Source organism: Dictyostelium purpureum (assembly GCF_000190715.1).
Source record: "Dictyostelium purpureum unplaced genomic scaffold DICPUscaffold_10, whole genome shotgun sequence".
Classification (NCBI taxonomy): Eukaryota; Evosea; class Eumycetozoa; order Dictyosteliales; family Dictyosteliaceae; genus Dictyostelium; species Dictyostelium purpureum.
Genome location: NW_003519347.1, coordinates 90744 through 113426, shown reverse-complemented (window position 1 = coordinate 113426; position 22683 = coordinate 90744). Strand labels below are relative to the sequence as shown.

Sequence of the window (22683 nt, the reverse complement as noted above, 5' to 3'; positions counted from 1 at the left end):
ATAGTAGATTTATTGTACCAATCTCAGATTGTCATTTTTTATATAAAATTTCTTTCAATTTTTTCATATTGTTTTACACAACACAGTAAATAAACATAAATAGTTCAAACAAATGACAGATCAATCATAAGAATCTTTTACACTAGTGAATCATTTTTTGGCAAAAGTACCGAATCTGCTTCATCAAGCTGTGCAAAATCTGTGGTCAAGTAGAAGAATCTATTGATTCTGATAGTGTACAATCATGCTTCAACTAATCAAGTCAGCACTAATCAATCTTATAAACTATTTTATGAATAACATTAATTCGCTCTGGCCAAGCAACTATGATAGAAATAAAATAGTTTTAGGAACAAAAGGTAAAGCCACAGTGTTCGTAACCATTGATCAATTATGGAATATCAAAACTCACCACTTCAAAAAATCCATTTAACTTTAGTGTTCATTTACCATCAAAACAACACAGCAACTATTTATAGAATTAATCCAACTTATTGAAACATACAATTATTATGAAAACCTCCCATTAACTGGTAAAAAAGATTCAGGTACAATTAGACATATTGATATTTTTATAAACCAAATTAATTAATTATAATAAAAAATAAAAACTATTAGAAAATTATAAATTATAAAAATGATATAACAATCATTATTATAATGTTTTAATTTAATAATAAAAAAAATATTAAATTAATATTTAATTTTAATAAAAAAAGACACATTTTATATGAAAATTATGTTAAAAATAATTTTAAAAATTTTATTTATTTATAAAATATATTTTAATTAATTAAATTCTAAATTATCTATACATAGGTTGTATAAGTTTTTAAAATATTAATTTTCAATTGCATTTAGATTTTCTATTTTTGTTCCATTTTCGTCTATAAAGGCGGTTAATTGGTTTAGTTTTGATCTTTTGTGGGGAATGGATTATATGAATCTTGATTGTACTTCACCTTGTGTGTATCTTGTAGTTAAAAAATTTATTTTCAAGCTTCTTAGTGCTAATTATTGAGAAAAGGTTGCTCATAATTCTTTAGCTAGATCAGGATGCATAAAATACACTATAAACATAGTGGTAGAACGAGTTTCCTTCAAGCTACCATTGCTCCCCCACATGAGACTGGGGTTTTGAAATCCGGACCCGCCACTTTTCATTCTGCGGCTCTATCATTGCCCCAGATATCTTATAATTTTACATTGTAATGTAATCACTACTTATTATATATCACTTTAGTTAATACTTGAAGATAATAACCATTTTAATTCAATATACATTAATTTAAATTAAATAAATTAAAATTATAAAAAATATTTAAAAAAAAAAATTTTAAAAATTTCAAAAAAATAAAAAAATTTTTCGGTTTATTTCAAAAATACACATTTTTCATAACATAAATAATTATAGTTTAATAAATACTATTTGCTTTAAATACTTATAGATTTGAACCTACATTACACTTTTTTTTTCCACACAAAATATCTAGTTGTATCGAGGCTCGGGTCGAAACAAAAAGAAATTGTTGAATCACGAATAGATAATTTAGTGGAACAATAAATAATAGTTTAGAATAATATTTTTTACATAAACATAATTTAATAATAATAATTAATAGTAATAATTAATCAAGTAATAATAAACATGATGAAAAGTAACAAAACCGTTGATGAAAGTAAAATCCAAAAGCTATTAGCTAATCAAAACCTTTTAAAGGAAGAGAACAAAAGACTTCAGATTGATTTGGCTGAAATGAAACGTATGGTCGAAGATAAAGAATCACTTTTGGTCGCAGTCAACGCAGCCCGCAGGGAGGATATGCATATGACCCAGATGAGAATGTCTATTAACCGAGACTTACAGAATGAAGTTGCAGTTCTTAAAAAGAACGCAGAGAGACGTGAAAAGAAGATCGAATATTTAACCGATGAAAATGCAGACTTAAAATATATAATAATCGATAAAGAAAGGGATATCAAGAATTTAGAAAGGAGGGTAAACCAACTCAGTAAGGTTAGGGATGAGTAAACTTTTAGCTGATTTTTACACCATTCGACAGATCTTGAAAAGATAAACAACAACACATCTTTTCCACACTGCAAACACCTACCCAAGAAAAAAAACAACACTCCAAAAATCATCATTAATCTAATATCCAAAGATCTTCAATCTTTAACAATCTTTTAGATTAACCTTCAATCTACATTTATTCCATCCTATCCCACATTTTACACTACTATCCAAAAAATCACTGATCAATTCCGCATTACCAGCCTTTTACCGATATGTCTGATTCATCATCTATCTCATCTGAAACCATATATGATGAGTTCAACAGCCCCATCAACGACAAAACCCCAGCAACGAAGAAACGTTTACGAACTGTTGTCTAATGTTGATCTATCAATCAACAAAATAAATCAACTCACCTCGCGTGAAAGAAACGGTGGCCTATATCGACTATCGCTTTACCCAGGAAAAGATATCCCAAAAGATATTAAGGACAAAATCATTAAACTAATCGTTGAAAGTGACTGTTGCACCATTCCAAACATAGGTCAAAACAAGGATAGTATCAAAATTGATATATCATTAGACAAAATACCAAAACTAATTGACCTAAAGTACCAACACAAACTCAGCTTCAGATTATCTTGTCACGATCATCACATCATGACAATCACTTTAAAAACAAACGACATCAATTGGAGTTAACCATATGTCAATAAAGAGTCACAACAAAAACCCACACTGAAGCATCTCTGGGAAGATTTGATCTAATCAAAAATTATTCGCCCAAAGGGGGGCTCGAACCCCCGACCACAAGGTTAAAAGCCTTGCGCTCTACCGACTGAGCTATCTGGGCAAGACGATGGGATTGTAGTATATGGCCCCCATAAGGTTTGAAGGTATAAAGTAGGAGTTCAAATTAATAGTATAAATTAAGAAGTTTCCCTTTTGTAAAGTTGGTCACCTCACGCCTTAGTTGTGCATAGTGCACTTTATTACAGGATCTCTTAAATTTGGGCATTTTTGGCCAATGAAATTTCTATAAAAGATAGTTTATTTCTTCTTTTATAAATTATTAAAACACTCCAAAGTTTTTTTATTATTTTAACCCTAAAAAATATATAAAAACTTTTAGAATAATTCCAAAGATAATAATAATTTTAAATAAAAGAAAATTTTTATTTCCAAAAACTATAAAAAAAAATATATAAGACTAATCATCTTTTTAGGAATTTAAAATTTTTTATTATTTTATTATTATTATTATTTTATTATTTTATTATTTATTTATTTTTATTCAAATAATAATTTATAAAAAGAAGAAATAAACTATCTTTTACCGAAATTTCATTAGCCAAAAATGACCAAATTTAAGAGATCCCATTGTCTTGCCCAGATAGCTTTTGCTTTTTAAAAATATATTGGAATGTTTATTCCATTTTATTATTTTAGTAATTTAAGATCTAAATTACTGAAAAAAATTAAAAATAATAAAATAAAATTTTCATGTTAAAATATTTAAGATTTAAAAAAAAAATTATTAATATGTGCATATAAAAAAAGAAATAAATTTATTTTATAATTTATGATTATATTTTGGTTTTTTTTTTTTTTCTTTTTTTTTTTTTTTATTTTCGTTTTTAATTTTTTTTTTTTTTAAAAAAAAAATTTTTTTTAATTTTTTCATTTCAGCAATTTATAAAAAAATGATTAAAACAAATAAAATATTTAATAATTATCTAAAAAATAACTACCTAAACATTTTAAATTACTCCAAAAACACAAATAACCATCCAAACTATAAAACCTTAAATAAAATTAAGGAGCTTAATAAAAAAAAACTTCAGCATCAACAACAACAAGAAAAAGAACAAGAACAAAACCAATCACTAGTTAATAAAGATGAAGTTTTTAAAAATTTCTATGATATATTAAAAGACAATGATAACAATACCACATTAAATAATAGCAACGATGATATAAATAATATAAATAATATAAATAATAATACAAAAAACAATAATGTAAAAAACTCATTAAAACTTAAAACACAAATTATGAGAGATTTTATTCAAGATTCTTTATACAACCAAGACTATGGGTATTTCCAAACTAAAGAAGTTATCATCTCACCCAATATTAAAATTCCACCATTAAACTCACTTAAAAACTTCAGAGAATACAATAACTATTTACACTATATCTATAAAAGTTTAGAACATGCCTGGTTAACACCTGTTGAATTATATAAACCATATTATTCATGGTCAATTGCAAACTATATCATCGATAAACATAATAACAGAGAAGATAAGAGTAAGAATTTAAAAATTTATGAAATTGGTGCAGGTTCTGGTACAAATGCATTAAATATATTGAATTTTATGCGATCAAACCATCTAGAAATCTACAAGACCATGGAATATAAAATCATCGAAATTTCCAAACCATTAGCATTGAAACAATTCAATAGAATTAAAGCAGACCATCCAGCATTAAATATTCAAATTAACAATACCAGCATCTTCAATTGGACACATAAAACTGAAGAGGATGAATGCTTTATTATTTTAACCGAGGTTATAGATAATTTGCCACATGATAAAATTGTACTCTCATCAAATGGTATTTTCGAATCAACTGTTTGCAGCACTGTATTTGAAACTTTTGAAAAATCAAAATCAATTCTTTCGAATCACAAAAGCTCAGGATACTACCGTGAAGAAACAAGACAGCTTACTGACCCAATTATCAAAGAGTATTTAGAATACGAAGAGCATATTAAAAAATCATCAAGTTTCTTCCCAAGAATTCCCATGCTAGTTTCAATTAAGGAATTCTATCAAAAATATCTCAAATCATTCTTTAAAGACGACGAAGAAAGATATCTACCAACTGTATGTTTCAAACTCTTTCAAATATTTTCAATATATTTCCCAAAGCATCACATTGTTTTAGCAGATTTCGACGAGCTCCCATCATTGGTTAAAGGTGAAAATGCCCCAACTGTTCAAAAGAAAATACCAATCACAACTGGTGACATTAACAATCCATATCATGTCCCTGGATCTAACCCAAGAGGTTACGAATCAATTGATATGGAAGAAATTTTAACTGAACCGGGCTCATGCGATATTTTCTTCCCATATGATTGGAAAAATCTAAAACAAATGTATTGTTATACAAATCGTGACAGACTTGCAAATAATTTCGAACAAGTTAAAACCTACAAACATAAAGAATTTTTGAAGAAATATGGTAAGGATTATTTAAATGAAACCAAAACAAAATCAGGTTACAACCCAATGATAAGAGACTATGGTAATATGTCATTTTTATTATCATAAAAAAAAATAATAAAAAATAATAAAAATAGTTTCTCCATCCAATATTTAAAAGAAATAAATAAATAATAAATTCATATTATTTTATATAAAAAAATATAAAACTTTATATTTTATAATTTTATTTTTTTATTTTTTTTTCTATCCATACATATTATATTATATTATATTATATTTGTTGAGGGGATGATTGTTGTGGAGGTGTTAAACCATTATTAATATTGTGGATATTTGACATTGAATTGATTTTTTTAATATTATTATTATTACCATTATTAATATTATTATTACTATTACTATTCATTTTAAACTTATTATACATATCATAATTTTCTTCTGGTAAAAGAGCGTCATGAAAAATCATCAAACCATTATTTATGTTGGTTTGTTGTTGTAACTCCAACTCACATGGATCACTATCTAATGAATCATCTGACATTGGTTCTTCTTGTTGTTGTTGTTGTTGTTGTTGCTGTTGGGATGGATGTTGTGGTGGTTGGTTAAAATTATTAGGATGTTGTTGATATGGATGATTTGGCGGGTAATTGGGATGGTTTGGATGATTTGGATGGTTTGAATGATTCATATGATTTGGTGGGGGTGGATGGTTTGGGTTTTGTGAGTGATGTGGATAATTTGGGTGGTTTGGATGTTGTTGGTTTGGAGGATAATTTGGATGATTTGGATGATTCATGTGATTTGGTGGGTGATTCATATGATTGGGTGGTGGAGGATAATTTGGATGATTGGGTGGTGGGTGATTCATATGATTGGATGGTGGATAATTTGGATGGTTTGGTGGGTAGTTTGGGTGATTGGGTGGTGGGTGACCCATATGATTTGGTGGCGGATAACCCTGCATATGTTGTGGCGAAGAATATTGTTGTGATGATGAAGGTGATTGAAATTTTTGATAACCCATTCGTGGTGACTCCATATCGTCACTGTTTAAAAGTGGTGGTGAATCTGATTGGTTATTTCCCTCCTCATATATAATTCTTTTCTTTCTAATTGCTTCACCTGAATAACCTCTTTGATAATTTTGTTGTTGATAACCATTAAAGCCATTACTATTATTATTATTGCTGTTATTATTATTACTATTGTTATTATTGTTATTATTACTATTATTCATATTATTGTTATTACCATTATTATTGTTATTATTAATGCCATTACTATTACTATTATTTCCACTACTATTATTACCACTATTACTACTATTACCGCTGCTATATCCTGGGGGCGATAAACTATTACCGCTGCCATTCATAGATTTATTTAATTTTAAATTATTTATAGGTGGTGAATTACTGTTACTATTACTATTACAATTATGTGAAGATTGTTGATTAGGAGAATAAGGTTGGGGCTGTATATTTGGAGAATTACCATTATTCATATGATGTGGGCCAATATAATTAGACTGGTATTGATATGAATTTTGATGATGCTGAGATTGCATCATTGGTGAAGAATTATTATTGTTATTATTATTATTATTATTACCATTATTATTACTATTGCTATTATTGGTACCACTATTAGTATTGTTATTATTACCGCTTCCACTGTTGTTTATATTTCCATTATTACTATCCTCTTCTTTATTTAATTTAAATGTATCTCTATAATCTCTATTGTTGTTGTTATTATTATTAATGTTTATATCATTTTCATATCTATCTCTTGGAGGTGGTGGTCTATCAGACATGAATGAAGGGGGATTTATATTGCCATTACTGTTTGGTCTTGAAGTTGGTGAAGAATTACCAGATTGTGTTGATGGTAAATTTATAATTTGATTTAGTGATGGTAAAGTTTGAGATTTATTTATATTACCATTTTCAATATTATCCATGTTGTTATATTTTTATAAATTTGTATGATACATTAATAGATTCCTTTATGATAAGTTTTTGAAAATTCTACAATATGATATTTTTTTTTTTTTTATTTTTTATTTTTTTTTTTTTTTTTTTTTTTTGAAAATCTAATTTTTTTTCTAATTAATTAATGTATAAATAAATTTTTAGATTTTTTTATTTTATATTTATATTAATTTTATAAAAAAAAAAAATAAAATTAGAAAAAATAAAAAATTTTAATTGTGTTTTTTTTTTTTTTTAAATATACATATAAATAAAAATAATAATGAATAAAAAAAAAATAAAAAAATAAAAAAATAAAATTAAAAAAACAAAAAAAAAAAATTTTATCAGTTTAATATTGTTAGATTTACCTGAAATTTAATTGGTTCACATAATAATTTTGTTTTCATTAACCCAATTTTGATTGAATAAAGTTTTTTTTTTTTTTTTTTAAAAATTATTAATAATTGTTAAATTAATTTAATAGGGAGGGTTTATAAAAAAAAAATAAAAAAAAAAAAAAACCGAAATTTTTTTTTTTTTTTTATTTTTTTTAATTTTTTTATTATTTTTTTTTATTATTTTTTTAAAAATTAAAAAAAAAACCGGTTCCTAAATTCCGAACCAAAAAATTTTTAAAAAAATTAAGGAAATGAAACCCACTTAGTAGACCAATTTCCACCTTTCAAGATGAAAGCGATGATAAAGAAGAATTAAAAAACTTATAGACATAATAAATTAAATAATATTAATCATAATAATAATTATAATAATAAACATTATAGCGGTGATAGTGATGAAGATGAAGATGAAGAATATAACGAAGATGAAGATGTAATGGAAGAAGAAAGCGATGAGTATAGTGAAGAAGACGAAGAAAATTATGAAGAAGACGAAGAAGATGACGAAGAAGATGACGAAGAAGATGGTGAAGACGATGAGGAGGAAGAGGAGGAGATTAAAAAACAATTACAAAATGTTTCATTTTCAACTTTACTAAAAATTAAAAAGAATGGACCAACAAAGCAACAACAAAAATCACTACCACTCCAAAAACAACCACAAAAACAATCACAAGAAGAATTTAATAGTAAAGATAATAGTAATAATAGTAAAAATAAATTTAATATAAAAAGAGAAAATAATGATGCTCCTGTCGAAATGTCTGCAAAAATACCAGTTTCAAGATTTAAACAAATAGTACCAAATAAAAAACTAAAGTTTAGAGACCCAAGATTTGATTCACTTTCCGGAGGTACATTTAATGAAGAGGTTTATAGAAAGAGATACGGATTTTTAGATGATGTTATTAAAAAAGATATCGATAAAATGGAGAAGCAACATAAAGAATTAGAAGAAGGAACAAGAGACAAAGAAAGATTATCAAGAATGATTCAATCTAAACGTTCACAATTAAAAGCACAACAAATGAAGGATGAAAAGAGAGATACCCGTAATAAACTTTTAGAAAAAGAAATTTCACATGTCAAAAAAGGTAAAGCTCCATATCACATCACCAATAAGAAATTAAAAGAATTTGAATTACAAGAGAGATTCAAACAATTAAAACAATCAAACAAATTAGACAAATATATCGAAAAAAGAAGAAAGAAAACATCTCACAAAGAAATGGTATATTTACCAAAAAGAAGAAATTTATCAGACGAATAAATATAAATTTATATATTATAAATATATTAAATTTTTTTATTTTTTTTTTTTAATAATACAAAATAGAGATTTTTTTATTTATTTATTTATTTATTTATTTATTTATTATATAATTGAGTTTTTTACTTTCAATCATTAATAATAGTTATTTAATTATTATTTATAATTTTTTTTTTATAAATATTTTGTGGGTGGGGTTTTTTTAAAAAATAGTTTTTGTAATGTATTTCTTTTGTGTGGGTGGGGGTTTTAAAAATTATTTTTTATGATTGTTATAATTTTTATATAATTTGTAATTGTTTTTTTATCATATTATTATATTATTATATTATTATTTTAGGTCCCCAATATAATATTTCTTTAGTAACAATTCAGCATCTACGCTATGACCTATATCGTCAAATAGAAGTGTTATGTCTTTACCTGCGCCCTCCTAAAAAAAAAAAAACAGTTAATATTGTTGATTTTGATGAAATTTAAAACAAATATTAGGAAATAATAAACATACCAATATTATATCTCCACCTGGGTGTTCTTTCCAAAATTTTGTTAAGTCATATACTTTATCTCTAAAAATAGTCCAAAAGTCATGTTTTGAACAATGTTTTGAAACTTCTTCTTTTGTATAATATTTGGTGGATAGGTTTGTATTTTCATTTGAATCGTTTATTAAGTTTGCTGAATTACTATCCTCTGCTAAAGAAGACTCGGCTTTCGAAAAAAATGGTAAAGAGAAACCAGATATGCCGATCAATCCTGTTACTAGATTACTTTGACTCATTTTTTTTTTTTTTTTTGGTGTTTAATTAAAAAAAAAAAAGAAAAAAACTAAAGTTATTACTATTTATTATTTGTGTAGGTATAAAATTTAATTGTGTATAATATTTTTTTTTGAAAGGGTATTTTTACGAGTTGGTTGAAATTTAAAAATTGTTTTTTAAAATATTTTTTATTTTATTTTTTTTTTTTTAAAATAAAATTATTTTTTAAAAAAATATTTTGTATTAATTAAATAAATTAATTAATTAAGGAAAAAAAAAAAAAAAAAAAAAAAAAGAAATAATAATAATAATAAAAAAAGAAAATAAACAAAAAAAAAAAAAATAAAAAAAAATAAAGCGAAAATAATATAAAATTTAAAATTAAAATTAAAATTAAACAAAGAAATACAAATAAAAATAAAAATTAATAAATGAATTATAATTTGTTACTAAATTTTTATTTACAGACAAAAATAAAATTTTAAAAAATGTATTACCACAGTTTTTTAAAACAATTTTATGTTTATTATAAATATTATTTTTACAAAGATTAAAATGGTTTTGAGGGTGTTATATTATAAAAGTTTATTATTTATAATATATTTAATAAATAAATAAAATAAATAAAATTAAATGCATGATAAAATATTATATCCAATTGGTTTCTGGTTTAATATTATCTGGAGTTTTTTTAGATGGTTCCAATGTTTCAAATAATTCGACTGGAGCTAATGGTGGTGGTGAAATCTCTGCACTACTCGATAAACGTGAGTTATTACTATTATTGAGGGTTGTGTTTATATTTCTATTTGGTTTTGGAGGTAGTGGGGGATTTTGTGAGTTTGAATTTGCCAAATACATTGAAACTCTATTACTAATTGGTTTTTGAGTTGAGCCAGTAGATGATCTTAAAGGATTTGGGCCTGTAGGAGTTGGTGATGGTGATGAGGAGGGTGATGAAGGTGATGATGAAGATTGTGGTTGTGGCTGTACTGGTAATTGTAATGAGCTAGATAGTCTTTTATTTTTTGGTGGTAAAGCTGGGGCTTGTTGTGGTGATAAAGTAGTGTTACTGGCCTTTGGAGGTATATGTGGTAATTGTGGTAATGAGTTACTTAGTTTGGTTGGTGTGTGTGGTGGTGATGCACCACTTGGATTATTGTTATTATTAACATTTACATTAATTGGGGTTTGTTTAAACATTACAGATTGAGGTCTAGCAGGTAATGATGGTGGTACCATTGTACTATGTCTTGGATTAGAGGCGGTTGCACTTGAGGCAGTATTCGAAACACTAGAATTGGTATTGTATAGATTTAAAATTTGTGGATTATTGAATATTAATGTAAAATTTGCAATCATAAATTCGATTGTTGTATTTGAATTTGTTAAGGATCTAATATCCAATACTTTTGGATAGAGGATATTTGGGGCTATAACTACTGCTAAATTACTAGTGGTCATTTTATTTTTTTGTGATTTTGTTGATATTTTCCATAATAGTGAGAGTAAATGTTTAGATAATATGAAATTTGGTCTTGGGAGGGTGGCAATAAGGCCTGCAATTTTTTCTGATATTTTAACCTTGTCACATTCGTCTTCATCTTCCAATACACAGTTTACTAATGGTTGGTAAAGTTTAAAGGTGAATAATGGTTCTGGCATTTCACGAAGGAAACATTTTAAAAATGAGGACATTAAATAAGCATCATCTATACCATCTAGAGTTGTTACAAAGCCTGCATTAACATTGTTTTTAAGTTCTGTTAAAACTCTTTGATTTGGTGAAACTCTAAAAATACCCTCTTGGGTTATATTCTCTTCCATACTTAAAAATTGTAATGATTTTTCTATAATTGAAGGGATATCTGATTTCTCTCTTTCTGTGATGGTTGATAAATTCATACCAAATACTTTGGTATTACCTTTTGCAGCAGGGGTTTGTTGGGCTGGTACAGCTTGTTGAGCAGATGGTAAGTTATTGTTTGAGTAATGGTGTTGTTGTTGTTGTTGATTTGATGGTGTTGGTGGCTGAACAGTTTGGTTTGGATTAGAGTTTGAAACTATCATTGTTTTTGAACTATTGGTTGATTGTTCAAATTGTACAACAGTTGATCTTAATTTCTTTTTTTCTTGTAAATTTTGTTTATATTTATTCATATTTGTTTTTTGTTTTTCGAGTTCACCTTCCATAGAGTTGCAAATTTCTAAACCTTTTTGAAAAAATTCTTTATATGATGAAAAAGATGAACACATTGATTCGAATGACTCTGAATTATGTTTATCAATAATTTCTTCCATTTGATTTAAAGACTCTGAGGCAATATCAGAGAATTGTTGAGTGCTAAAATCTAAATTATCTTCGGCCTCTAATAAACGTTCAGCGTTGTTATTTTGCTTCTTTCTTAAATTTTTAAAATTTTCAGATGCTATATCAAATTGAATTCTTGCTTTGTCATATCTATTCTTTGCTAGTTGTGAGTCTTTATAGTCCACTTTTTGAAACTCTTGTAATTGATTTAACCATTTTGAACTAATTGATTGGTCAAATTTATTTCTACATGTTTCAATCTCTTGAACTAGTTGCGATAATAATTTAAATAAATTTGATAAAGGGTCACAAATATTATATGATTCATCATTTAAATTTAAAAATAAACTACTATAAAAAACCAATTGTTCGCTAAATATTTTATTTTCTTCAATTAAACCTATATTGTTATGTAAAATTTTAATTTTTTATTAATATGTTTTTTTTTTATTTTTTTATTTTATAATTTTTTTATTTTATAATTTTTTTATTTTTTTATTTTTTTAAAAAATATAAAATTTAAATTAGTTTTCTATTTGAATTGATATTATTGATTATGATAATTATGGGGATATTACTTTGATTGTTTTTGGATTGTTTGTTTAGTTTGAGTGAAAAATCTTTTGAATATAATTTTAAATCTTCCAATGCCTTTGTTTTTAGTGTATAGTCGGGAAATTCTAAAGTGTTATCTTTATTTTTATTCATGATCTCCTTAACAGAGACCAATGTATCGGTATAAACTTTATTAAATTTTTTCATTATTAATAAATTGGATAATACCAAAATAATAAATATAATTATAATAGAAAAAAAAAAAAAAAAAATTTTTTTTTTTTTTTAACTGAAATAAAAAAAAATTATAAAAAAATTATTTTAAAAAAAAAAAATTATTTTTAAAAAAAAAATATCTTTATTTAGATTATTAAATACATTTAATAAATGTATTATTTAATCATCGATTTTACCAAGATTTGTATGATTAGTTTTTAAACAATGATAATTATACTTAGATTATCTTTTTATATATTTATTTCATTAATTTTTATTTTTTTAGTCAGTCGATCATCAAAAAACCTGTTTTATAATTAAAAAAACACAAAAGTACCGAGAATCAATCAATGTGGATTTTTTGCAACTTTGTTTTATTTTTTAATTTATATTTATTTATATTTTTTTAATAATTTATTTATTTTTATTTATTTACATTTTTTTGATACTATTTATAATTTGATGTGGTGAAAAAAAAAAAAAAAAAAAACATAATTAAAAAAAAGCTTTTTTTAATTTGTTAAAGATTTGGATGAACTAAGAAACATTTTGTATCTATTGGGAATTTTTCTTTGTTGACAACAATTAATACCTTCATAGTTGTTAATTGTGAAATTCTTTGGATAATATCTGGTTGGCCATCGTTTAATGCAGGCCATTTAACAAGATTTTCACCAGTTGAAGCATCGTATGAATGGTCAAGAATATCTCCTTTTTCTTTTAAATCCTCTAAATAAATTTTTTGTTCACTTCCAAATTGTGGAACGATACAGGTGATAAAAGTTGAGCCAGTATTTAAAGCAACAGCACCACAGGTTGTTGGGTGGTTTTCTAAAAGTACACAAAGGAAAACTTTATCACTACGTTCTTGAGCTTTACGTGCATTCAACTTCTTTTCGTTACAATTCTTTGCAATTGTACAAACTAATTCGGATGATGGAAGTTTGCTAAATAATGTACCTAGAATTTCTTCTTTATGTTTATCAGTTGAAGCATTTTCAATCTTTATAGAGAGATCCAATAATCTATGGACAATGATATCAGCATAACGACGGATTGGAGAGGTGAAATGGGTATAGAATGGGGCATTGAGTGCATAGTGACGCCAGTCTTCTTCTTCTTCAGTTGATGTACAGAAATACTCTGCCAATTTCATTGATCTGATTGAAAGTAGTTGAATTGCCATTAAAATGTCAATATCACCAACAGTTTCTTTAAGTTTCTTTATAGATTCACCAAATGTTAATGATGATGAGGTATCGATTTCAAATCCATGTTTAGCACAAAAACTAATGAATGATTCTAGTTTGTTTTCATTTGGTGATGGATGTTTTCTAAGGAGAGCATTGGATGGGAAGAATTTAGCGATTCTTTCGGCAACTCTCATATTTGCTAAGAGCATGTATTCTTCAACCAAGTTATTACTTTCATAGATTGGATAGATTTTAGTACTAATTGGATTACCTTTTTCGTCGAGTTCGAATGCTAGTTTGCTTGGATGAATTGTGAATGCACCATTTTCGATACGAGTGTTTCTGAGACATTTGGCGATACCTCTTAGACCCATTACTGATTTTTTGACTCTTAAAATGTGTTCTGGTGTATTTGGACCCAATTCTTTTTTAACCTTTTCTTTTGGTACAAAATCTTCCCAACAATTGGTAATTTTATCATCGATTAAAGCTTGAGCAATACCATAAGTTAATCTACAGAATGATTTAATTACTGAACGACCGAACCACTCTTCTAAAATTTCACCAGAAGGTGAAAGCTTCCAAATAACAGAGAAGGCTAAACGTTCAACACCCATATTTAATGAACAAAGTTCTTCTGATAAGAGAGATGGTAACATTGGAATGGCTTTTTGAACTAAATAAACGGTGGTGGCTTTTCTTTGAGCACATTTATCTAATTCTGTGCCACTTTTAACAAAATGGGACACATCGGCAATATGAACACCAACTTCAAAGTTGCCATCTGGTAATTCGATACAATGTAAAGCATCATCTAAATCTTTGGCGGTATCTGGATCAATTGTGCAAATTTCATATGTTCTTAAATCTCTTCTATCGGCTAAATCTTGTTTACTTGGTAACCATTTTGATGAATTTGGTACTTTGGGTAAGCAGTCCATGACTTCTCTTGAGAATGGATCAGTTTCAACACCAAACTCGCTCAAAAGCGCATGAGTCTCTGGTTCAATTTTGCCACATTCACCAAATAATGATATAAAATGACCACATGGGAGTAATGCTGTGTCTTTCCATGATGAATAGCTAATCATTACTAGGGCCCTCTTATATTTTTCAGACTCTGATTTATATTGAGGAATAGAGTCTTTAAATATACAACATTTTGGTAATGATGTGTCCATTGGAGCAAAACTTGTAAAAATTGAGTTTTCATTTTCCTCCTAAAAATAAAGTAGATTATTAGAATAATGTTTAAAATTTAATAGTAGTGTTGAATAAAAAATATATTAAATTCTTACAATTAAAATACCAACATGATTTCTGGTATGTTTAACTTCTAAAACATAAACAATCTTTACGGAAACATATAGTTTTGAATCATAGGCTTTGATTACTAATTTTTCGAGCTTGCCAATATTGTGATCTCTTATTGGAGCGGTTGGAGTATTTGATTGTTTTGATGGGGTTCCAGAATTTGTGGATAGATCGGAAGTAACAGTGGTGGTAATGGTAGTGGCATTAGAGGTGATGGTTTGAGTGTCAGTGTCTAAGGTATGGTGTATAGCCTCTTTTTCAGATTTAACTTTAATTTTAACAAAACCCTCATCGGTGCTGTCACTTTCAGATTCACTATCATCGGATTCGTCTGATTCAATATTTTCTTTAATATCATCTTCTTTCTCTTTGGCTTCGTGGTTGAGTGGAGTTTCGGCGGTTATGCATTCTTTTAAAAGTTTATTCTCTGCTTCTAATTTCTTATTAAAGTCTTCATTTTCTAATAAAACTACTGTTCCTTCATCTGATTCATTTGGATCGACAGTGGCATCTTTAAGGGCAGCATTTGCGGTAATATCATCTTCCTCATCTTCTTTGCTTGGTCTCTTTTTCCATTCTTTTTCATCAAGTACTTCAAAGACAACAATATCAGAATTGAAAGCTCTATTTCTATCTTTTAAACCACCACAATAAACATCATGAAGTAACCCATCAACGGTAATATATGCATCACGATATTTCTTCGAATTAACTCTAAGGGTACCAAAAAAGTATTTTCCTTCAGCCAAACCTTGATCAAGTTGTTCTTTGGTGATGTATGGAGTATAAAATTGTCTTTTCTTCTTTTCACCTTTTCTATTATTGCCATCATTTGAACCATTTGAATCATTTGAACCAATTTTTTTAGATTTCAATTCATTTCTTTCTCTCTCTCTTTTTTCTCTTCTTCTTTCTCTATACCCTTTCGTTTCTTTCTCATCTTTCTTTTCCTTCTTATCTGTTTTATTTTTTCCTTCTTTTTTCTCTTTTGCTACTACTTCTTTACCTTCTTTATCTTGTTTATTTCTATTGTTCCTTCTAACTTTTTTATCTTTATTTTCTGGTTCGCCAAGATCTTTATTTGATTGTGACTGTTGTTGTAGCGGTTCTTGTGATTGTTTCGATTGTTTTGATTGTTTTTGTTTTTGTTGCTTTGGTTGCTTTGGTTGTGATTGTTGTTGTAGTGGCTGTTGTGACTGTTCTATTGGTTGTCCTAGTTGTTGTTGTGGTGGTGGCTGTTGTGATTGTTGTGGTGGTTGCTTGGCTGGTGCAGAGGGTTTAGTATCTTTTTTCTGTTGTGGTTGCTTAGCTGGTTTATTTTCTTTTTTACCATCCTTATTATTTTGTTTGGCTTTTGGTACTGATTCATTAGTTGAACTTTGTGCGTGAGATTCGGTACTAGCAACTGATGGAGTTATAGAAATCCCTTTGGGTTTTTTATTTCTTTCTTTTCTTGGTTTTGGAATTTTATTCTCTGTGGACGTAGCAGTCGTTGTCGAAGCCATTTGATTGGGGGGATCTAATAAGTTTTCTTGTGCAATTGAATCTAAAGACTTTTCTTTTTTACTTCTTTGTGATGGTTTATTTGAATCTAAACTTAAGTTAGAGAGTGATTTTTCTATATCAATATTTGATTTTTTAACATCACCTTTTTTTGGTTTTTTGGATTCTTTTTGAGGTTGTGAAACTGTTGAAGTTTTTGTAGCTGTTGTGGTTGCGGTTGTTTTTGTGGTAGGTATAGCTGTAGATGGTTCTTTATCGGATGTTATAGCGGTACTTGTTGTTGATTCAGCAGGCTTAATCTTTGGGACCCATTCTACTTTTGCTTTACTTTTCATATTTTTTTTATTTTTATTTTCATTATTTCTATTATCGGTTTTATCTACATTATTATTATTATTATTATTATTATTATTATTATTATTATTATTAATAATATTAATATTATTATTATTATTATTTGATTCCATTTTTATTATATGTTTTGGAAAATATTATTCGATATCTTTTTATTTAACTATAAATCTATACAATTATTATTATTATTAAGCTTAATAAGCTGTTATAAAAAAAAAAAACTTTATAAAAAATGGTGATTTGAAGAATTTCTAGGGATTTATCTTAATATATTCTATTATTCTTCTCACTTTTAAAATAAATAAATGAAAAAGAAAAAAATATTTAAAATTTAAAAAAAAATAATTTAAAAAAAAATTGGAAAAAAAAATTAAAAAATTAAATAAAAAAAAAATAGTTTTTTAATAAAAATTTAAAATTTTAATATACCAATTATAAAATGGTAACTGATATTTTTTCTCAGAATATTATTAATTGGGGCTTAAATAATTGATATAAATTTAAAAAATATATAACAATTTTTTGAGTTCCAATTTAGAAATTTATAAAAAAAAAAAAAAATAATTTTTATTCGGTTTGATTTTGTTAATAAATAGAAAAGGGGTTTTTAAAAATGATTGGTTATAATTAAATATTTGTTTACTCGATTACAATATCAATTGGTTCTAATGCACAACGACAGGTTGGACACTGGAGTTTATATTCCATCCAAGATACTAAACATTTTTCATGGAATAAATGGTTGCATTGGGTTAACATGTATTTTTGACCTTCCTCAACATCAGACATACAAATGACACATCCTTGACCTTCCTCTCTGCTTCTAATTGTATTGTTAATTGGTCTGTAGTAATTATATCTTTGTGGTAAAAACTAATAAAAAAAAAAGTTAATATTTTTGATTATTGTGATCACAACAATTTATAATTTAATAGGTAAAACTTACTCTAGCTGGAATAAAGAATTGTGGACCAAACTTATATTGTGCGTATAAAATACTAACTTGCAAAGCTGTCCATAAAACCAAAATACTTGAATAATAATAATTTGGTTGGGTAATATAATTTGTTGGGCAACCATAGAAATCTAAATTAAAAAAAATAAAAAAATAAACATTAGAATTATATTATTATTATTATTATTATTATTATTATTATTATTATTATTATTATTATTATTATTATTATTATTATTATTATTATTATTATTATTATTATTATTATTATATTATTGTTACTATTATTATTATTAATTTAAATACTAACATAATGGTATGGCTAATCTTGTAATTGAAATACCAAGTACATATCTCCAAATGAAAGGTTTTCTAATTCCATTTTTAGCGTTTGCATAAATTTGTGGGACCCAATATGAATACATAATAAATAAAAATAAGCTAAATAATCCACTAAAGTAATATAATAAAATAAATCCACCAAATAAACAAGTATAGAATCTTAAATAAAATATTGAAATTTCTCTTCTTAATGATTCTAAAAAATTGATAAATAATAAAAAATTAATAAAAAAAATAATATTAAAATTAAATAATAATAATTTATAATTACCCCATCCATCAGAAAAAGCAGAAGGAGATCTTGCTTTAAGAATTATTAATAAATATCTCATTTCGAACAATGCAAAGGTGATGAATTGGAAGAACGAGGCAGTGGCAAATGCATTGAATAACGAGTCTATAATTACACCAGCAGATAAATGAATTAAACAAAGATAGGCATCCAATATAGTTTGAAGACCAATAGAATAGATCGATACTCTTGCTGCAGCAGTTTGAGTCGATGTGTAATCTATTTGACGTATTAAAACAAAGATTTGAATAAATGAGGATAATGAAACCAAAACAACATAGTTCATCCATTTTGATCTAAATCTTGGGACATTAAAACCACCACCATATACATTGAAAGAGAATTCCATAAAGCTTGAAGATAAAGTTCCATTAGCTTTAATTAAAACATTTAAATTCTCATTAGTTTGACCTGCCTCAAAGGTATTGATAATGGCTTGATTCTCTTTTTCTGTAATTTGTTGAAACTGTTGAATAAAAGTAAGCATAACCTGATTCTTTGGATTGAATGGAATCTCTATACTATCGAGTGATGAGGCTGAAATATTTTTATCCATTAAAAAGTATGTAAATGGGTCATTGGTGAGGGTAATATTATTTATTTGTGATTTTATATTATTAATAGCATCTGTGTCGGTCATATTCTCTACCAACTCATAATTAATTGGGCTTGGTGGTTTATTGAATATAATTTCGTCATTATTGTATGGCAATATCAACATTGTTGCTAAACCAATTGTATATTCGTAGATACCATAAACAAATCCATCAATACCATTGTTATTTGTATAGTCTCCATCCCTAATTTTAAAGTTACCCTCTATCATATCATATGATCTATAAACTATTCCTGAGGTTGTTGAACTATTACCACTGTTTTGTGTGGTGTTATTAATACTGCTACTACCTGCTGCTGTTGTTGGTTTTAAAAAAGATTGTGTATTTTTTATTGCATAATATACTACACCAGAGTTTTTCCCAAATCCCTCTAGTTTATATGAAACTCCTTTATCCAAATCCCATTTAGCCTCATAGGCAAATGTTAAATTTCTAGGGTACACCAATTCATTACTGTTTATACTATTATTACTATGCTTTATATTTTTTATATTTTTCGAATGTACTTTTATTATAAACTATTGTGATTTTAAAAAATTTAATTAATAAGTACGAATCGATAGGTAAAAAACTAAAAAAAAAAACTTACTATTATAATAAAAATTAAAAATATATTTTTTAACTTATATGTCATTTTTATAGCAACCTATCTTACTATAAAACTACCTATAGGTAATACTATAAACCTATATAATACTAATATATATAATATATAAAAAAAATAATAATAATAATAATATGTAGAAAAAAAAAGGTATTTTTCCTTTTAATAATAGTTTTTTATAATTCTATGTTGTGGTGTTATTGTTTATTTTTTTATAATTATTAATATTGTTTTTCTAAAATAACAAGAGATATTTAATGTGGAAAATAAAAATGTATGTGGTTTAAAAAAATGAAAAAATAATTTAAAAAAAAATTTTAAAAAATAATTTTTAAAAAAATAATTTAAAAATTATATAATAATAAATAATAAAAAATATTAAAAAAATAATTTTTAAAACTAAAAAAAGAAAATTTGAAAACAAAAAAAAATAATATCTTTACATTTGCAATTATTCTATACATCCTACTTTTAAGATATAAACATCATGATATACCGGTCCAATCTAGATATGTGATCAAATTAAAACGAAAGTAAAACCAAAACCATTTATCCAGAAAATTGCATAAAACAATAAAAAAAAATTTTATTAGAAATCTTTTTTTTTCTTTTTTCTTTCTATTTTTTTTTTTTTTTTTTTTTTTTAAAAATCTTTTTTTGCATATTTTATTTCTCTTTGGTATTATAATTAAAAATAATATTATAATAAAGTATACATAATTATATGTTTCAATTTCAAACCTCAATAAAAAAAAAAACAAACTCAATCGAATATTCATGTCTTGATTGCGGTCATACAATAGAGGCAGAGTATGAAAAAAGTGATACATTCACATTTCAATGTGGCTGTGCAACCGAGGAAGTAGTTGGTGGTGAGGGTGAAAAGGGTATCAATATTTTCACACCCTCTGTGTTAAGAAAACAACATCCCAAGACTAGTAATTTTTATTATAAAAACTCTAGTGGAGTGTTTACCTCATACGATGCACTATTGGTTTTCTGCTTCAAAAGTAAAAAGGAGTTTGAAGTTGACCATATAATTCCCCTCATTGTTTTTTCAAATAGTTTAAATAGTTACTTCACTCCAGAAGACACTCTAGGATCGTATGTTTTTTTTATCAAGTACCTTTTTTTACATAATCTAACCACATGTTTTTTAGTGTTAATACTTTTATTGCAGGTCTCAAAGAAATTGTAAATAGACCCCATAATTTATGTGTAGTCGAGAAGACTCTCAATAGTTATCCCAACAATCAAGAAAGACAAAACTATCTATACGAACAAAGAGAAAATGTTTCTAAAACTTTAAATGCCGTTAACGTTTATAATAAAAAATTTGCTTCACTAGTTCATGATAATTATATTAGCTATTTCACAAAATTAAACAATAATGATGATAATGAAGAAAGCGACTAAAAATAAATAAAATTTCAAAAAGAAAACAAATATTTTTATTTAAAATGAAATGTATTTATTTATTATTAATTTTAAAAGTTTTTAGTTTTATTTTTTTGTTATTAATTTTATAATTTATAATTTTAATAAAAATATTTTTCTTTTCTTTTTTTTTTTTTTTTCTTAATTTTTTTTATTTATATATTGTTTTAATTTTATTTCTATTTTAATATTCATTTAATTTTACAACCATTACACTAATATTATCGGTACTTCCCATCCTATAAGCTAAATCTCTAAGAATTTCACTTGATTTATTTGGATCTGGATTTTCTGAAATGATTTGAACGGCCTCTTCATCAGAAACTAAATCCCAAACGCCATCGCATGCCAAAATTAAAAATTTATCATCTTTTGTAATTGAAAATGATTGAAGGTGGGGTTCTGAAATAACAAAAGGATTTAAAAATGAATCGCCTAAAGCTCTTGAGACAGCCAACATACCATTAACACGTCCATTTAATACAGTACCGCCAGCTTTAACAATTCTTTCACGTTCGCTATCTTCTACTGGTCTGTGATCAAATGTAAGTCTTTCTGTAATGATTTTATTATCCACTATTTTACCTAAAACAACTCTAGTATCTCCAACGTTTGCAACATAAACTTTATTTTCATTTATATATACTGATGCCTAAATAATAAAAAAAAAAATATTAATATTATTATTAACTATTATTATTATTATTATATTTTACATACTGCTGTTGTTCCAATGAATGGCCATGGTGCTATTTGACTGCTTATGGTTTGATATGTTTTTATAAATGATTCTTCTGGGGTAAGATTTGAATCTAAATTTTCTGAAAAAATTCTATATATATTATCTGCTGCGAAATCTGAAGCTGCTCTTCCACCGTGCCCATCAAATATACAATATAATTCAGATTCTGGATTATTTCTAAATCTACCATATGCAACCATTCTATCTTCCATTGTCGGTCTTTTACCAGTCATTTCACTTTTTCCAACTTTAAATCTTGTACTTTCAACCTCCTCGGGAGCAGTTAAAGTACTACTACTTCCTTGCTTATTCATTAGCTAAATGAGTTTTAAAAAAATAAAAAAAATTAATATATGTTTAAATAATAAAAAAGAAAAAAGAAAAAATATTTTAAAAATATCAACAAAGACAAATAAATAAAGAACAATATAAATTTAAAAAAAAAAAAAAAAATTAAATTATTAAATTATTAAAACATTTATAAATGATCAAGATATATTGATATTATTTTACAAAATAATAGATAAACAACAATATATTGTACATGTAAATGCTATATGTATTAAAGAAGTAATTTTATTATCTGT

At 25.9% G+C, this 22683-nt stretch overlaps 12 protein-coding genes across 12 annotated transcripts in view; 6 read left to right on the top strand and 6 right to left on the bottom strand.

Moving 5' to 3' along the window:
* The window catches only part of DICPUDRAFT_147327 (uncharacterized protein), a gene marked incomplete at both ends in the record, with an annotated part of 613 nt that extends 400 nt beyond the window's left edge, over positions 1-213 (top strand). Inside the window, one exon of the mRNA XM_003283586.1 lies at positions 104-213. Within this exon, the coding sequence (XP_003283634.1) occupies positions 104-213 (110 nt within the window). The remainder of the gene's footprint in view (positions 1-103) is intronic.
* Positions 214-1648: 1435 nt separating this feature from the next.
* DICPUDRAFT_147326 (uncharacterized protein) lies at positions 1649-2032 on the top strand (the record flags this gene model as incomplete). Its single annotated transcript, XM_003283585.1, has 1 exon — positions 1649-2032. One exon carries the CDS (start codon positions 1649-1651, stop codon positions 2030-2032), a length of 384 nt encoding a protein of 127 aa, XP_003283633.1.
* Positions 2033-2329: 297 nt separating this feature from the next.
* On the top strand, positions 2330-3474 carry DICPUDRAFT_147325 (uncharacterized protein; the record flags this gene model as incomplete). Its single annotated transcript, XM_003283584.1, has 2 exons — positions 2330-2534; positions 3467-3474. 2 exons carry the CDS (start codon positions 2330-2332, stop codon positions 3472-3474), a joined length of 213 nt encoding a protein of 70 aa, XP_003283632.1.
* Positions 3475-3720: 246 nt separating this feature from the next.
* DICPUDRAFT_26158 (uncharacterized protein) lies at positions 3721-5361 on the top strand (the record flags this gene model as incomplete). The annotated part of the gene is made up of 1 exon (XM_003283583.1): positions 3721-5361. One exon carries the CDS (start codon positions 3721-3723, stop codon positions 5359-5361), a length of 1641 nt encoding a protein of 546 aa, XP_003283631.1.
* A 78-nt stretch (positions 5362-5439) lies between these two features.
* DICPUDRAFT_96431 (uncharacterized protein) lies at positions 5440-7288 on the bottom strand. The gene has a single exon (XM_003283553.1). It carries the CDS (start codon positions 7217-7219, stop codon positions 5528-5530), a length of 1692 nt encoding a protein of 563 aa, XP_003283601.1. The 5' UTR covers positions 7220-7288; the 3' UTR covers positions 5440-5527.
* Positions 7289-8066: 778 nt separating this feature from the next.
* Positions 8067-8900, top strand: DICPUDRAFT_85917 (uncharacterized protein; the record flags this gene model as incomplete). The annotated part of the gene is made up of 1 exon (XM_003283582.1): positions 8067-8900. The coding sequence occupies one exon, from the start codon at positions 8067-8069 to the stop codon at positions 8898-8900; it is 834 nt and encodes a 277-aa protein (XP_003283630.1).
* A 331-nt stretch (positions 8901-9231) lies between these two features.
* On the bottom strand, positions 9232-9540 carry DICPUDRAFT_23857 (uncharacterized protein; the record flags this gene model as incomplete). Its single annotated transcript, XM_003283552.2, has 2 exons — positions 9232-9333; positions 9409-9540. Coding segments are annotated over 2 exons (234 nt in total), but the record flags the coding sequence as incomplete, so codon positions are not given.
* Positions 9541-10309: 769 nt separating this feature from the next.
* On the bottom strand, positions 10310-12734 carry DICPUDRAFT_85916 (uncharacterized protein; the record flags this gene model as incomplete). The annotated part of the gene is made up of 3 exons (XM_003283551.1): positions 10310-11619; positions 11743-12372; positions 12551-12734. 3 exons carry the CDS (start codon positions 12732-12734, stop codon positions 10310-10312), a joined length of 2124 nt encoding a protein of 707 aa, XP_003283599.1.
* A 529-nt stretch (positions 12735-13263) lies between these two features.
* DICPUDRAFT_96430 (uncharacterized protein) lies at positions 13264-17220 on the bottom strand (the record flags this gene model as incomplete). Its single annotated transcript, XM_003283550.1, has 2 exons — positions 13264-15156; positions 15235-17220. The coding sequence occupies 2 exons, from the start codon at positions 17218-17220 to the stop codon at positions 13264-13266; spliced, it is 3879 nt and encodes a 1292-aa protein (XP_003283598.1).
* Positions 17221-17746: 526 nt separating this feature from the next.
* On the bottom strand, positions 17747-19947 carry DICPUDRAFT_74595 (uncharacterized protein; the record flags this gene model as incomplete). Its single annotated transcript, XM_003283549.1, has 5 exons — positions 17747-17980; positions 18054-18193; positions 18373-18600; positions 18676-19789; positions 19903-19947. The coding sequence occupies 5 exons, from the start codon at positions 19945-19947 to the stop codon at positions 17747-17749; spliced, it is 1761 nt and encodes a 586-aa protein (XP_003283597.1).
* Positions 19948-20641: 694 nt separating this feature from the next.
* On the top strand, positions 20642-21333 carry DICPUDRAFT_74594 (uncharacterized protein; the record flags this gene model as incomplete). The annotated part of the gene is made up of 2 exons (XM_003283581.1): positions 20642-21021; positions 21078-21333. 2 exons carry the CDS (start codon positions 20642-20644, stop codon positions 21331-21333), a joined length of 636 nt encoding a protein of 211 aa, XP_003283629.1.
* Positions 21334-21430: 97 nt separating this feature from the next.
* DICPUDRAFT_44948 (uncharacterized protein) overlaps positions 21431-22683 on the bottom strand; it is a 3061-nt gene continuing 1808 nt past the window's right edge. Inside the window, exons 2-3 of the mRNA XM_003283548.1 lie at positions 22075-22413; positions 21431-22006 (exon numbers count right to left, since the gene is read on the bottom strand). Coding sequence (XP_003283596.1) covers positions 21539-22006; positions 22075-22410 — 804 coding nt within the window. The 5' untranslated portion in view covers positions 22411-22413 and the 3' untranslated portion in view covers positions 21431-21538. The remainder of the gene's footprint in view (positions 22007-22074; positions 22414-22683) is intronic.

Excerpts from the sequence above, each read along its gene's own strand:
- DICPUDRAFT_96431 (XM_003283553.1), bottom strand. The coding sequence starts at position 7,219 with ATGGATAATATTGAAAATGGTAATATAAATAAATCTCAAACTTTACCA.